The following is a 16,788-nucleotide window of genomic DNA, read 5'->3' as shown; positions in this document are numbered from 1 at the left end:
TGTCTGAAACAGCAACAATTTAATGTTTCACAGGTGCCAGGACAGAATGGGAACAAGTTTTTAAGATGAAGCAAGTTTCATAAGTGAATGGAAAACACACAGGATACAGGACAAAGCTCTTTGAAAACTAAACCCATATGCCATGTAAAAGTTTCGGTTTACAAGACTCAAAATAATAGCTACAGGATATGTTAAGAACAAAATATAATGGAGTGCTGGCAACTCCTTACATACCTAACATTGCTTATCTCTGACCACGCTTGCTTTGCTGCAAGTTTCATAGTTTACAATTAAAGAATTTAATAAAAAAATGGGTAGGACCAGTTCAACATTCCCATTTACAGAAAAACTATTAGGAAGAGTTTGGTTGAGTGTCACAAATTATCACTGCGCTCCAAACAGGCGACTCCTAAAGAGTTTAGTGGCAGCACTTGGGGGGATATTGCTACACTGGAAATTGCAGGGGAGCAGACCATACTAAATTATATGCTGCAGCAAAATTATCTCTGATATCCAGACTAGCTAATTTCTAGACCTACCTGGTACTTCTAGACAATACTATATTCTATACAATTTGCTTTTGACTATAAAAAATCAGTTAGTGTCTTCCATTTGTTGCATCAACTTACCTCATTTCCCCCTTGCAGCAGGTCAGAACCAAGCAGCTGGTGTATCTAACAGAGGAGCAGATGTCATTTCTTGGGTTTTTGCTCTCCACACTGCCCCAAGTTCCATGCTTACAAGTATCATGCTTCCAACATATATGATTTCTGATATAAAATAAAGTTGTTGCAGAGTGCAGTTGATGTACCAATGGCTCAGAGAGATTGGGTGACTACAATACCATAATTGAGACAAGGTGTACTTTCAACACCCATGAACAGAGGAATAAGTTTGACAAGTGATATGTTTGGGGTTTTTTCATTTTTAAAAAGTCCCCCCCATATAACCACCTAGTGCAACCACAGCTACTGAAAAAGTGTACAAGTTCTCCATAGAAACAAAAGTTTTTCGAAAATACTGCATACACACCATGAACAGATGCCTCCCATGGGCTTCCAAAGACATTACTTATTTTTAAAATCATTACACAAATAAAAGATCACAAATGGTTTCTATTTTAAGGCAACCTCATGCTGTGTCATTACAAGTGCATTTTGCCTCACACGCTGCAGAAGTGTAAACATTTGGAATCTATCAGTATACGTATTACTTGAATCATGTTGCCTTTTTTTTAAGGCCTCATCTACTGTTTTTGGTTTGTTTTAAATAAAAGTATTGCATTTTACTCAAAAATCAAGGTGAAAAGTACAAGAAATGTAGTGAAAATTTCCTTGCATTTGCTTAAACAGAGCAAAAAGCTAACCTGGTGTATCACAGAGTTGAGAGAACAGCTTTGCTAGTTCTTCAGTGGTTTCCAGCTACTCAAGAATTCCTAGCAAGTTAGACAGCTGTGTTAGATGACCACAAACATCAGCCCATTTTCCACAGGCTGTAATTTTTTTCTAGTGTTTATAAGAACTTTATTAGAAGCAAGTTCTCACTTGCAGGAGATAGATGCATATTATTAAATACACCTGAGATGAAGCAATCACGTTTTCAGTAAAAACTGAGAAAGTTTCAGAGATCAGGATTTATGAAGAGCCTAAAGCTCATTCTGTAAACTGCACTGTAACAACAGGACAGTTCTTTACACAGCTTCACCTAGTAAAAAGAGATTTTCTTCTAATAAGGCATTAAGTTAGTTTAGTCTTTATGATCCTTTCTACCACATTTGTTAAACTTTTTCACTTCTGTCTATCTCCCATTCTCATTTCCAAATTCTGCACACCTCCAGTCTCTTTGCTCCAGTCTTCACTGTCAGAATGCAGTCAGGGATAGTTTACAGGCTGCCTGCAAGTACAGGTTCAGAACCAAGACTGGGTATGTCCAACAGTGCTTTCACACAGCTGAAGGATACTTAGCAGGAAGATGTGGAAACCACTGAGAACAATAATTGTCATCTTGTTGTATCAATGGCATCACAGAGACTACTGAATTTCTACATTCACATTTTAGTCCAAAACTGCAGAAGATGTACAGTAAATGACTATTCAAATATGTATTATTCCTTCAGATACACTCACTTCTATAGTTATCAAGTGTAACATTTCACCAGATACAAAGCTTCAATCTAGGCTCTAATAAATCCTCATAAGCTGTGCTAGCCATGCTTCTGTCCTTTTCAGATGAAACTGAGTTACTTGCACAACTCATTAGAAGATGAAGTGTCTAAGACACATGGCTTCTCATGGTCCCAATCTTAGCAGATTTTAATGCCACCGATGCAATATTCTGGAGAACTGAGTATGTCTCAGTTTTGGTTTTAGTCAGACTTGTCCTTTTTCTTTCCTGTTAAAGGCACTTTACTTGCAACAGCAGATCCTACAGCTGTAACGCCTCCAGCTACAGCAGAAACACTTCCTTTGACTAGACCCACTCCCACGGAAGGCACAGATGTGACCGCTGTTTTGGTAATTTCCAAGCTCTTCCCTCCAATCCAAGCAACACCTCCAATTGTGGCACCAACAGCTCCCTTTGTGACACTGAAGAGGCCACCAGTCACACGAGAAAGTATGCCAGCCTGCTGCTGCGGGTGATCTTTGAGTGACCCTGAGAGAAGGAACAACAAGCAAATCAATCTCAGCACCAGGATTTAAGCATTTTCAAAAAAGTGTTACTCAAAAGTATTTCCTTTTCTAGCCTAACAGCCATTGCATACAGTGTATACTTACCTTGCAGGCTGCTTTTTTTGGATGCTCATACACCCAGTTCCAAATAACAAACAACAGGGAAACCAAGAAAAGAGCAAGTGGAACCACAGTGGGCAGAGCTAGGGAATAAACAGACATGAAATAAAAAGGTGAGGGAGTCAGGAGCAGAAATAACAGGCTTGGAGGAGGACAACTACTCTAGGAGGTAGCAAGAAAGAAAAAAATAGCTCTAGAGGCACAGGAGACCTCTGTCCAGCCCTGCCAACACACTTTCCACCGCAACATGCCTTAGGAGAACCAGCTGAACAGATCTGTCCCCAGTGCCCTCACTGCCCACAACTTGCATCCAGAGCACAGATTCCAAGAGTCATGTCCCAGCACTCATCTACTACAAGATGAAAACTTGGGTGAGCAACTTCCCATGCGCTGCCAATACGTTTGTGATGGTGCCAGGACTGACCTAGGACTCAGAATTCATTAAAAAACTGTAGAGGTCAGAGTTCCTATGTGCATGTCTGGAATAACTCGAGCAAAAGGTGCCACCTAAATGAGAGAATTTTCTACAAAGTTGACAAAAAAGGAAAACAAGGATATAGAATAGTGAAACCCAAAGGAGTTGAAAATACTGAAAGTCCTTCCAGCTCATTAGTCTCTTAATTAAGAAAGTGATATAGGTTATAGAAAGGGTAATGAAAACTGAAAACATAAATGACAGCCATGTAATACTCTTGCTGGTTTATTCTAGGCCAGCAGCTTTCAACATGGACATCTCTAGCAAAAATGCATTGCCAACACAAACACACAGAGATCAGAATTTCTATTTACATAGAAAGTCTTTAAAGCATCACACTCAGGAGGAAGTATGCAGAGTCTGCCATAAAATCCAATGTCTAGGGTTTATTCAGTAGAGGATTCTTGTGACCAGACTAATAGAACTTATAACAAATTTGGTCAGAAACTGTTTCACTTCCACTTAACTGGTTCACTATCATCAGGGTGAAATAGGCATAAAGTTTCATCCCTCTGAATTTTAAGAGCTGATTTCACTAAATCTGAACTGATGTAGGCAAAAAATGATCCATCATAACTAACTTTAAAAATAATAAGAGAAACAAACAAATGTAACCTTTATGTATTTGTCTTTACCTTACTTCAGGTAGCCAGTCCATTGACATCTACTCTATTTCACAGGTGTAAATACAGAATGTGATGGTGTATAAGTAACTTCTGGTAATGGCTGGCACATTCCATTTCCATTCTATTTGCACCATCCATGAGCTCTAGCAAACATCCAGCACTACAGAGTTTTATTGCTAGTTGATTTCTGTTTTAGGACACACATGCCTGGTCTCCTTTTTTCTAAAGAGTACGTTTCCAAAGAATACCAGATCATGCCTAAATCTAAGGAGATTGGCTCAGTCATGTAGACATGGTGCTGATAACACTAAGGTTGTGGGTTGATCACATAGGCCCTCCATTAAGAGTTGGGCTCGATGATGCTTGTGGGTGCTTTCCAACTCAGAATATTCTGTGATTTATGGAGTACTGAGAAAATGACACAAGTTCCCTATCCAGGAGTTGGCTCTACCAGGCCATCTTGCAGCCAGCTTCCCACTGAAAGGAATCCAAGAATGAACAAGAGTTTGAATGAACGTTGGTTGCAAAGGTTGGCACCGCTCTCAAGGCAGAAAATATTGCCTTAGAATAGCACTACTCATAAAAAGCAGGAGCACAAAAGCTTCTTCTACACATTCTTTAAAGCCTTTGGGCACCAAGCTTGTTGAGCATGATTTGAACAAACCAGAACTATTTCTATCTTTAAGAAAAACTGCAAATTAGTTTTGGAATTGAGCCTTTCCTCTAAGGAGTATTCTGGCAGCCTGTTCAGGAAGATGATTTTGCCAGCATTGAACTGGTATCCTTCCATCCACATTTGGCCATCTTTCTATGATTGGTGTAAGTGTGTCATGTATAAGGCCTTGCACAACATTCAAAATGGGGTTGCTTTCCAAGGGTATTCCAGTATTTTAACTAAACTCATAAGGCTTGAAGAGTGCAGGTGAATCAGAAGCAAAAGGAAAAAGCCTCTTCAAGGATGGAGTTTATGTTAAGATGAGCTGTGCTTCATTCTACTCCCTCTAACTACACCAACTTTCTCCATCTATTTAGACTTCATATTCAAACTACTTATTGTCATACTAAAAGGAAAAATGTGCAGAAGAAAATAAGTCTTAGCTGCTAACAGGTTTTAAATAAAATTTTGGAATAACCAGTGATCATCAAATTCTGCTGTTATACTCTGAATCTGGAAAACCTAATGAATATTCTAGGAAGATAAAAAATGCCCACTGCCCTATTCAATAAAGAATTGGTTCTATTTTTCAGACTACTGTTCACTTTCTATATATGACGTTTAACATGTATCAAACACAATTAAACCTTTAAGGCAAAAAAGCCCCTAACAACTAAGCAAACAAAACCCAGCCTTAAAAATCAGACTTGAAGATAACACATTAAGGTGTAGTTTCCAATCAGGCATTTGCTATCAGAAATGCTTCTGTGATCTTAACACCAAAAGCGCAAGACTTTTTGTCCTCACACCATGCCACTATAACGAGTATAACAGAGCTGAAGAATTTCTGTGCTATGAAAACCTATTTTTCCCTTTCCTCTCATCTTCTTCTACTCGTGTTTCTTGCCTAATAGTTGTTAAGAATAGAGTGAGCTACTCGACTTCAATCCTTTCTGCTACAGTTAGTGGATAATACTGTTGTTCAAATGAAGCAAATTGGTTATACAACATATAAAAGCTGAGGTGAAAAAAAACCCAACCAACAAACAGAACTTTAAAAGGCCATTATAAACTGAAAAGCAATGAATCGAGAGGAATCATGACTCACCGACCTCTACATCCAACACATTTGGTTTTAAAGCAAGAGCAGACAGAACACACATAAGAACATGGTTTTTTACACGTCAAGAATGGCTTTTGATCTAGTATACCTGCAGTCACATTATGCAAACAGGACTCTGCTCAATCCTGCCAGTCCACAGCTTAGAAGAAACTCTGCTCATTTGCAACTGCATTTCCTCTGCAGATCTAATAACCAATTTAATATTCAGCTGGTTCAGGAGACCACAATGTCACTGCATTAACGAAGTCAAGTGCGTGCTTGATTTTATGAAACCATGAGATTGTGAACAGTTGGAACCACTGTTAATTGTATGATGGACAACAGTCTCCAGAAGCAGTAATGAACTTTTATTTTTTTTTAATGCATCTTGCATAAAAGTCACATGCACTATGAACAGAGCAACACGTCCAAAAATGAAGCTGGGCTCTTTATGTCTCACATAATGAATAGCAGAAATAAATGCCCATTAGATCAAGTCATATCTCTGCAAACTAATCTGCAAATTAAGTCCTTCAGTAACTGTCCATCTTCTCTATAATTTATAGGTACAGTTGTTTACTCAGTTATATTCAGTGGCCTTTTTGTAATCAGGATAATGCAGAAGTGAACAATAATCCAGGCCCATGTCATCCCAGGGTTGGTTTGTTTACTGTTATGTAAAAGAAAGTTGAAGTGTTCAGCTTGCAGATCCATTTTTAGAGAGAACTGATTGATTTACTTCATTTCATGAAAACTAATGCATACCTTCTGGTGGTTCATCATGAATGTTGGATGGGACTTCCTGTTGATTTTTGTCCATTTGATTCATTATTGCCTGAAAAAAGAAATTCACATGTGCTATTCATCTTTTCTGGCAAAGCATAAATGTAAAATTAATCCAAAATCCATTAATCCAAAAATCAAGTAGATTAAGTTCCACAAAGATAACTTCTTCTTCATTATTAGACAAGCTAGCAGGTCCTGTCAAATTGCTCCTATTTTTATTATCAGACTGTGCTTTTGCATTCTTCAACTAGGCTCAATACTTAAACTTTACACTTGGTGAGAGCTGCCACACCACACCAAGTGCATCTCAAAAAGCAATCAGGAAGACAGCAAGTAGGAAAACAAAACAGCTACTGCCATACAAGAGCTTATGTTTAAGTACTGAAAAAAAAGCCTAGTGACCATAGAGGAGATGGCCACTAGAGAAACAAGAGCAGCATGCCTGTGAGATCTGCTAGTACTTGGAAAGCTGTTTAAAAACACCAAGTCCTTGCAGCATAATTTGAACAAATGTCATGAAAACAAGATGAAGCACAGCAACAGAAACACACGATTTATCTTGACACAGAACTGCATAAATGGTGTGGTGGAAGAAGCAGACCTAAACTGCTTTAACTCTAGGCAAACTCTCCACTGGAAACATTTCAGGGAAGATTTCTTTACATTAGAAGCTGTTTCCTAGGGGAGTTCTAGAGCAGCAGTCCCTGACAGAGGAAGCATAAGAGAAAGCTCAATCAGCAGCTATGATTATAGAATTTTTTCTCTGGAAGGGAAGAAAGTACTAACCAGTCCAGGTTTCCTTCCTGCCTTCCTCCCCCACCAAAGCAGGCCTTGATATTAAGTCCTGCCTCCTCCCGAGTCGTCCTGCTAATCTTGCTTTCCCTCCTCAGCAAGCACCAAGGTCAGAAAAAGGAAAAACAAGTCACATGACACCAGTCAGCATGCTTCTCTCTTTTTGCCAGTGACTTCTTAGTTCCTTTCCCTCTGCATAAGTCTTTAAATCATTTAATTTCTTCCAGGAGTCAACAAGCACCACAAAAATAATTCCCGCTTCTCTTGCTGTGCCCAGATCTCTTTGTACATGCCCTGGGTGAGAAAGCAGAGGCTGGGATCTGAAGAAGGAATGTGGAGGCAGAAGCAGATGAGAAGACTCATCTGGAAAATAAGAGCTAAAATCCTCACAGTATTATTATGAAGTTAAAACATCACACTAAAAGCTAGCACCCACGTACTAAATCATAGACCTTTGGATGAGAAGCAAGCCTAAATTGAATATTAAAGAGTCCTCCCAATCAGCCTAAGGGTATCAGTTCAGGGCTCAGAACACACAAGAAGCTGAACAGGAAAGCAAGCAAAAATACCTACTACCGGGATGGCCAGTTCGATGGAAATGCTGAACAAATGCCACTCAAAAGCCAGAAATGCAAACATGTCAGCTAAGAAATAGGAAAGGATCATATGATATCCCAAGCTGAGAGGAAACCACAAGGACCACTGAAGTCCAGCTCCTGGCCCTGCACAGGACAGCCCCTAGAATCACACCATGTACCTGAGAGCATTGTCCAAACACTTCTTGAGCTCTGTCAGGCTCGTGCTGTGACCACTTCCCTGGACAGCTGTTCCAGTATCCAACCACACTCTGGGGGAGCCTTTTCCTAATATCCACCCTAAAATTCCCTTAAACAGCTTTATGCCATTCCCTTGGGTCCTGTCACTGGTCACCAGAGGGAAGAGATCAGTGCCTGCCCCCCTGCTTCCACTCATGAGGAAGTTGTAGAGTAACAACACACCAGGATGGAAAACACATGAGGGCTAAAAGACAATTTAAAAAAGTATAAATTATAGCACTCCTTGTTATTCTTGTTATTTTATTTAATTACAAATAAGAGGAAGAAAATTAAAAAAAAAATAACCTGACCAATCACAGGGAGCAACTGAGGACAATCAGGTTCTGAGAAAAGATGCAAGCTGAAAGAAATACAATATTCATCCTCACTATGTGAAGTTCCATGTAGGTTTGTTGCTTTTTTCCAACTTGAAATAATATAAAGCACTGTAAGAAAGGGCAGACAGAAGAAACTGACAGACCTGACATTATTCAATCAAGATATCTCTATCAAGATGAAGCAACTACATTCCTAATTAACGTCTGGCCATTTCAGTCATGAAGATGATTACCACCAATGTGCAAAGAGTTTAAACACTGCCTTAGGCAAAGTCCTAAAAAGAGTAAAATAAAAGCCAGAACCTAGCAAGTCTTAATTCAAACAAAGGAATGAAAAAGTGATCAAAACAGTTTTAAAGCAGACCCGAGACAAATTAGTAAAGCCAGAGGTAAATTATTTTTTATGAAGAACTGCCTTCATTAACTTATTTGTATCTAGACAGCATGTAACTCCTAAAAGAACACCAAATGAAATTACTTGTTTGAGCTTCAAAATGTTTCTGCCAACAATCCCACATAAGAGATTCAGAAAAGTTATTTAATCTTAAGAGGACAAAGAAAACACTGTCAGGGATTATCAAAAAGTTTCGAGGGGAGTTGGAGTAAGGTACCAGTTTCAGACATAGGTAGAACACTAGAAACCATCACAAGACTTCACACAAGGTTTAGCATTTTCTGCTATTAAGAATGTACTGAACACAGCAACACTAACAGCAGATACAGCCCAGATGAAATCCCTAGAATCTGTTTTACATGACATAATACCAGTATTTAATTAAAATAAGATTTGTCCAACAGGAAGAGTTAGAGTAAGACTGGCAGACAAGACAGGTAAGGGATGCTTTCAAAATTCTCCACCATCTGGTTTAGACTGTCAGATTTGGTTTCAGCTCCTGCAAAGCTAAACGAGCAAAGCAATGTATTGGCAGGGGGATTTCACAGAAGAGTTTCTAATGTAGTTTAAAGGTACAGTAGGAAAAAAAAAATAGCAGCACATATAAAATCACAGCACTACATACAAAAAGCGGTTAAGATTAGGCATTCCTTCCCATTACCTTTCCTAGAACCTCAAGGTCACATAATTGTTGATCCCAAGCTTTTCCTTAAAAGTTAAATAGACATGCTTCACTCGCATCTAGACAGACCCCAGTGGTCTCTCTTCAGGCACTGGCAACCTGCTGCTATCAGGCCCCAGAAGTCAACGGAGAACTACACACACCTGAGAACAGCAGCTAAGGCAAGGAAGTCATTGCTGGTAGGACTGAATTTGTTCTACACAGAAGAGAGCCTTCAGGGATTTTCAGATCAGAAAGCTGAAAACTACTGTTTGATGGGTGGTTTTACAGGTGCCTGGAAGCATTCCAGGGATGCTAGGTGAGTGGCTGGACAGGATGATCTTGAAAATCTCTTCCAACCTTGATGACTCTTTGATGCTGCAAGAGATGTGCCCAACCAGCCTGTACTAGGTTTTATTCACAGTTCTATGATATCAGGGCAAGTGAAAACAGAATCACATCGCTGTCAGAAAAGTGTCACAGCCTGACCCAAAACATCACTTGGCACACAAGATCTCGCAAAGCACAATTCATGTCCTTTTGTTTTTCTGTAGAAGCTCTCCAGGGAATCCTAGAGAATCAAAACCAAGATCCAACAAAGAACTTCTACAGAAAATTTTCAAATATCTATGTTACAGTTTGCATTATGCATCTTTGTATCCAATTTAATACCTCAGGAGACTTGAAAGGCTCTGAAAAGTGATGCAAAAAATCCTGTGTACTAAACACAGTGCAGCATATCTGGTGAACAGGATATGCACAGAAGCATGTTTTAAACCTGGCTCCCTTCCAGAGACTTAAGATGAGTATTTCTATTGACTGGAGGTCAAAGGCCTGGAATAACCACTTGGTGGCAGATTACTTCATCCAGTCTTCAGAGCAAAAGGGCAGGAAAACAACTTTTTTCCTCAAAAACTGAAGATAGATTTTACATAATACTGTGGAGGTAAAAGCACTCAATGCCTCCTTTGTCTATTAAGATCTAGGCTTGTATGTCCTGCTTTGCATCAAAAAGTCCCCCGGTGACCAGACTGCAGTGTATCCTAAGGGAAGGTCCTGTCCAAGGTTTCCCCTGAAGATGTGTCCCCACGAAGAGAAAGCAAAGTTCATGAGACTCAACAGAGATTACAGCTCAGCTGAAACCAAAGACAGCGACCTAGAGATGCAAGTGTAAGACTTTCGTGCAGAGGTCAGTCATTCAGACATGCTATAGCTTAAGGAACTTTGGAAACTTGGAAGCTGCCCATTCAAAGTCCCCACTATGCACTGAATCATTAGTTACAACGATTACCAGTACCACAGATGTACGCAACAAGGCAAAGATTTATCAGAGACCTGAACTTTGGAACTCTTCTCAGAAGTTTTCAGAATCTTCTTCAAAGTACACTAAGACTGGCCAAAGAAAAAGGGAAGAAGAAAGCAAGCAAAGAGATCTTTCTTCTGCATTTTCATCCTGTGATGCTAAATTCACTTGTGCCACTGCAGAAAAGCCTCCAGCTTCATTTAACATGTTCATTGAATGATGACATGGAATGAGGCAGGGTCTCCATGAGGCCCAGAAAAACTCATATGGACATTCATGAAGCCAAAATTTATCCTATCATTGGCACACTCCAGTTTCCTTCTTCATCTGTGTTTTGTCATGCCAAGAAGTGGAAGCAAACCCAGATCTTAGAACAGGGATAAATGTAAACTACTTCAACTACTTTTTGGGTTTTTTTCTTTGTGTGCTTATGAAGATTTATCTATTGTCTATTCATTCAAGAGATATGGGATAACTTCTCATCTCTCTTAACAATATATTAAAATAAATTGTAGCCTTCATACAAAAACATTTAAAAAATAAAGATCAAAGTCACTCAACTGATTTGAAAGGAAACACACTTCCATACTGTCAGGATATGAAATACATAGAAAGCTTAAATGTTTTACACTGTGGCTAAAAAAAAAAAAAATTGTTTAAAAGAAGGTTTTCAATTCAAGAGCTATTTGTAACATTAACAGTGTTTAAGATCCTGAATGAAAGCACCAAGAAGCTCTAGAAGTAATGGCATAGCCACAAGTACATTCACATCAAAGCTGATTGAAGTAAAACTTACTCACCAAATATATTTCTTTGTGAAGATTACTAGTCAATTGTTTCCACAAAAGTATTCTGCATACACCTATAAGAAAGGAAGAATATTAACGACATCTTATGGACCAGTGACTGTCACATACCTGACAAGAGTGTACAGTAGGAATCAGGAATACAAATCCCCACAGTATGGAAGAAGCACACTTGGTACAGCCTTAAGATGCCACATTTTTAGACATTTGTCACCAAGACACCAATTCTTCCTGGGCAATGAAGATAATTTTACTTGCTCCATGTGCTGCCATGAGGATTGCTATGAGGCACAATAATCCATGTTAAGACACAAATGCTCCTTAATAAGCCTGCAGTTCTTGGACAGTAATTTGTGTGAAGTTTTAGCCTTCCATTGAGAAGTGGGCTCTAATCATTACAGATGTGTGTAACTTCCAAAGTTTCAGCTGATGCTCTTGGTGTCTGACTTTAGAGACAAAAAGCCCTTCTGTCTCAGCACAGCAAACCTGGCCCAAGCAGCAGCCAGTGAAAACTGGCTTGTTTCAATGCCACTACTTAGATATTTGTGGGTAGCAATGAAACAAGGATGGGACCAATTTCAGCTGGCAGCTTAATGCTGCTCCAGACGGCTGCTGCAGCAGCAGCCAGTGCTGGAACTTCCACCTGACAGAGCTGCAAACAAACCCATTGCCCTGTCTTGTTCCACTACAAAAGAAGTTCTCTTCCTTCTGGCTACCAGCTGGGCAGGTAGAAAGCCTGGCTACAGAGCTGATGGAAAACAAACAACCCTTGCCACATGAACAACTCTTCTCTACCTCTGTCACAGCTGTAGCAGGTTTCTGAATGAACCTGATGTACTTCACGTACACGGAAAAAAATATATTTTTAGGTATGATAATTTAAGAATTAAATTTTTGGAAGAGCAACAGTTTCTACTCTCCAAATTAAACAAGGAAATAATCATGAAGCCAAAAAAGGTAATCCCACCTATGGCTGCTCTTCAGGGTACAGCTCCAAGCTGCACAAGCAACCTCTCACTATCAGCTTCACTGCCTTACTCCTAGGATGGAAATGTCTGTTTCAGTCTGTTACTGCAAGGGAAAGAGTTGACTGAGCTTAGCAAGAATCGTCAGTGCTAACAGCACTAAAGTACAAAAACAAATCCAGGCATGTAGAAAGCATGTAGGTAAAAAGCAAGAGCACAGCTAGTATTTCAAGAAGCCTTCAGTTTAAAACTCAAGTTTCAAAATTCAGATTTATATATAAAGCAAGACGAGCTTGAAAGCAAGCGTGCTATGGAAAAGAGACTGCATTTTCAAGTAGAGACCACAAGAAGTTGATCAGAAGCTTCCAGGTATGAGCCACAACTTACTTCCAAGCCTACAGCAGGATGGGCTACAGCTTCCTTCAAAAGAAGTTGCTGTAAGTAATGTACATAACAGGCTCACAGTATGCAGGGAACTGAACACAGCTGGGAAGGTAATGCAACATATGGGTATTAAAAACCACACACACCACGATTAAAAGCAAGAGAGCGGTATAATATCTCCTGGAAAAAAACCCTTAACTCTGCCCAAGACATTACTATAGTATATCTACCCTAGATGGAGAATGCACCATTTCTCCATCACTGTCAACCAAAACATAGATCACGGTCCAGAAGAGGTCCTACAGAACACCTGATGTTGGCAATCAAGTTTTCTCTGATGCAATGATTTACAAGATACAAAATCAAAGGTGGCATGAACCAGAATTGCCCTTTTCTAGTTCTCCAAAACTGGTTCCTAAGAAGTACATGGTAAATTCCAGTAAGGTGCAAGGCACAGCTTCAGAAAGACCATGAAAACTCCATTTTGCCAGTTCTGTCATCCTCTGCCTCCTCCTAGCTCAGTTTTCAGAAGAGCCTTCCCCATTTCTTTTAACACTTTCCTAAAGCCTGAGCTCCAGATCAGTCTTGGATCTCCTTTTCCAGAAGACCCTCAAAGACAAAACTGGACTGTGCCTAACAGCCAGTGATAAAGCAGCTTCTGAACTTCCTTGCTAACTCTGCCAATAAAATAGTCTTTTCCCTAGCATCCACCACCTCTCTGTTGGCTCCTACCTGACACTTAGACCTGGTCACTTGCTGGACAAGACCCACTTTTCGGTTTGCACTTGTGCAGCGCTGCCCATTTCTACACTGAGGAAGCAATACTAACTTCTCTGAATATTTAGCCACAGTTTAACAGAAAGCTTTACATGATGTGCTGGATAATATTTACTGAGCAGTCTTAAAACTGATGTGCATACAAACCAGTACCTACATATTAAATTAAGCAATCTTGTATGTACCCCTCCAGTTATATAGAGGCATCCTGCCTGAAGCAATGCAGTGGAAACACTGAAACATGCTACATGTACTAGATATTTACATTCCTTACGGAGGGACATCCAGATTCAGAGTTCTCATTTTCACCTGAATTCAATGAGCAGAAGGAAACATTTAATTGCATCCAGAGGCAGTATCTGCAGTTCATACAATGCCCAGAACCAGGCATACGGCTAAATCAACTTGCCTTGATCTTCAGGCCACACCACATAAACGCCTAGGCTAGGTTAATGTGGAAAGCTAAGCCAGTCCCAAACAGTTCACAAAAAGCCTCTTCATATGCTACTCCATCAAGCTGGACTCGAGAGACATGGATGAAACAAAGAGCACGTTACTACAGCAAACATCTGAACACTGCAAAGTTTAAAAAGAAGAAAACCCAAAAGAAAGCTTCTACTGGGTCGGAAAAATTCTCGAGGGAGAACAAGACCATCCAGGAGCCAGGCCGAGGCGAGTACAGCTCCTTCCACTGCCCTCCCTCCCAGGTGGGGGGACCGCTCCTCCATAGGCGCCCGGCCCAGAGAGGGTGGCAGCGGCAGGGCAGAGCAGCCCCCCTGCCCTCGGTCCCGCAGCCAGGAGCCGCCCCCCCCTTACCCTCTGGCGGCCGAGGCCCCGCCGCTTCCTCCCCTCGCAGCTACCTGCGTGCCCGGCGGAGCTGCGGAGTCGGCCCGGCAACGTCCCCCGCCCATAACCCCGGCCGGGGCGGCGCGGGCACTGCCGGCATCTCGGCGCAGGGCGGCGGCACTGACGTGGCAGCCAAGGCCGCGGCGGAGCCGCTACGCCCGGCCCGGCCCTCCCGCCCCGCGGAGCCGCGGCAGGCAGCACAAAGGCGGCCGGGCTGTGCCCGCGCCGGGGGCAGGTGGCGGCGGCTCCGCATCCCTGACCCGCCTCTCCCGCCAGCGGCTCCGCCGGGGCGCGCCGGGTGCTCTCCCGCCTCCTCCCCTGAAGTTCCCCTTCATCCACGGAGAGGCAGGGAGGGCGCTCCGGGGTTGCCCGGCTGGCGGCGGGGCCGGGGGTAGCGGCCGCTCATCCACCTACCCATCCATCCATTCATCCCTCCCTCTCTCACTCACCGCACGGCACTCACAGCTCGCTCGGCCCGCCCGGGTCGGCTCAGACTTTACTCCTCCGCCCGTCCTCGCTGCCGACGTGGCGCCCGCCGCCGCCCGCCCTGCCGGCGCCCGCAGACCCCGCCCCAGCGCCCGGCGCGGCCCCTCGGCGGCCGGGGGGCGCCGCCGCTCCCGCCCCCTGCCCGCCCCAGGGGTGCCGGGACCCGCCGGCCCCCGCCTCCTTCTGCGCCGCCGCCCGTGCCCTCCCTCAGAGGTGCCGCGCCCCCCGAGGGCCTGCGCAGGCCCGGCCCGACCCCGTGGACGCCGCGGGCTCGGGGGCGCCTTCTTGCCCCGGGGCCGGGCACCGGGGTGGAGGAAGATACGGGGTAGGGGCAGGGCTGAGGAGAGGAGGGACGGGGAGCCGGCGTTGCTGCAGCTGACCGAGATGCTTCGGTGTGCAGGAGATTGATTGGCTTGTGGCGCTTCGTTGGGCTGGGGAGCGTCTCGGCAGAGGGGTCCTGGTGAAGAGATGACCCCTTGGGGCACCCTGCCCGTTAGCACGACGGGGAGGCTGCAGAAGTCCGACACAGAGCTGCACCCAGTCCTGTGCCAGCGGCATCTTGGGGAGCCACGACACTAATCCTAAGGATCCGGGTTTATGTTAAGCAATATTTGTATTGCACCCTTCATCCCAGCTACTAATTTGAGTGAGCTGAACTTCTCACATGGCACCTGTAGAGAATAAATGTGTGGTAATCACGGCTTTATAGGTAACTGCACCAATGAGGATAGCTGGGGAAAGATGGGTTTTCTGATGTTCACCCCCTTCTTTGAGACGTCTCCATGTACATCTGTAAGGATCCCTGGGGAGGAACAGTCACTTTCAAGTTTGTTAGACAAGGAAATGCCAGATGGCCAAGGGAGAGAGGAAAGTCACAGGTACTTTGGGTTTAGAAACAGAACTGCTTTCAGCAGCACAGGAATACTAAATACCTTATTGAATACTTTGCGAGTTTAGAAAAGTTCCATAGACAAAATACTACCTCTGCTTCCTCCTTCATTTGTGCATCAATGTGATCTATCAGAGCAATGCTGCATGGGCTCAGAGGGGTTTGCTGATCACAGGGACTTGGCATTCCTGACCTGCTTAACAAGTAACATCCATTTTCTCTGTTTTGGATCTGAATGGGTGAAAGTATCAATGTGGGAGAATCCCAGTGAAAACCTGAGGGTGGTGTCTGCTACCCATGGTAGGGAGCATACCATGGGTTCTGTCAGGATATGGGAAACACAGAATGCATGGATCAATCATGTTCTTTGGAAATAATACTACACAGACACAGGAGCTCTACTCTGGGATCTTGATTTCCATCTGGGAGGCTGCAACTCTCTGAGCTCAGTGTTTGCAAAGAGTGTTTACTATTTAGTGTTTATCTGCCTGGTTCTAGCAGATGACACCTGCAACTGTTGACATCCTTTTGGTCTTTGAGATAAGGATATTTTCTTATAGCTACTATTCATCCCTTGCCCTAAGGCCCAGCTGTACACGGTGCTTCCTATACATGTGATGCTCTGCTCCAAATGCAAGGCCTGGAGCTTCTCTTGGCAGCAGAAAGAGCTGCTGCTTGAGTATTTTTTTTTTGCAATAGAGGTAATCACCCATAAACTTCACAGCACGAGGCACCAAAGAATATTTTGCCTCCTAGTAGCTGAAAACAAAAGGCATCCCAGGGATTAACAACTCTTCTTTTCAAACACTGGAAGACTTAGGATAGCACAGGACTTGGGTCAGTCAAATGTTTTGCTGAGCCAACAGAAAGAGCCACCTTCCTTGTCAAGCCACAGCTAC

General features: G+C 42.7%; 1 protein-coding gene across 3 annotated transcripts; it reads right to left on the bottom strand.

Annotated features, from left to right (window-relative positions):
- Positions 1-15,048, bottom strand: TMEM263 (transmembrane protein 263). 3 transcript variants are annotated; one of them, XM_058022865.1, is made up of 4 exons: positions 14,964-15,048; positions 11,537-11,598; positions 6,413-6,482; positions 1-2,652 (listed from the first exon to the last, which is right to left on the bottom strand). In XM_058022865.1, exons 3-4 carry the CDS (start codon positions 6,474-6,476, stop codon positions 2,366-2,368), a joined length of 351 nt encoding a protein of 116 aa, XP_057878848.1. In that variant the 5' UTR covers positions 6,477-6,482; positions 11,537-11,598; positions 14,964-15,048; the 3' UTR covers positions 1-2,365. The 3 variants fall into 3 exon arrangements, with proteins under 3 accessions (XP_057878848.1, XP_057878849.1, XP_057878851.1); XM_058022866.1 differs by having other exon boundaries at positions 14,978-15,042; XM_058022868.1 differs by lacking the exon at positions 14,964-15,048 and adding an exon at positions 14,485-14,499.
- Positions 15,049-16,788: the final 1,740 nt, after the last annotated feature.

This window comes from Melospiza georgiana, chromosome 4 (assembly GCF_028018845.1).
Source record: "Melospiza georgiana isolate bMelGeo1 chromosome 4, bMelGeo1.pri, whole genome shotgun sequence".
NCBI lineage: Eukaryota > Metazoa > Chordata > Aves > Passeriformes > Passerellidae > Melospiza > Melospiza georgiana.
This window is presented reverse-complemented; position numbering and strand designations above follow the sequence as displayed.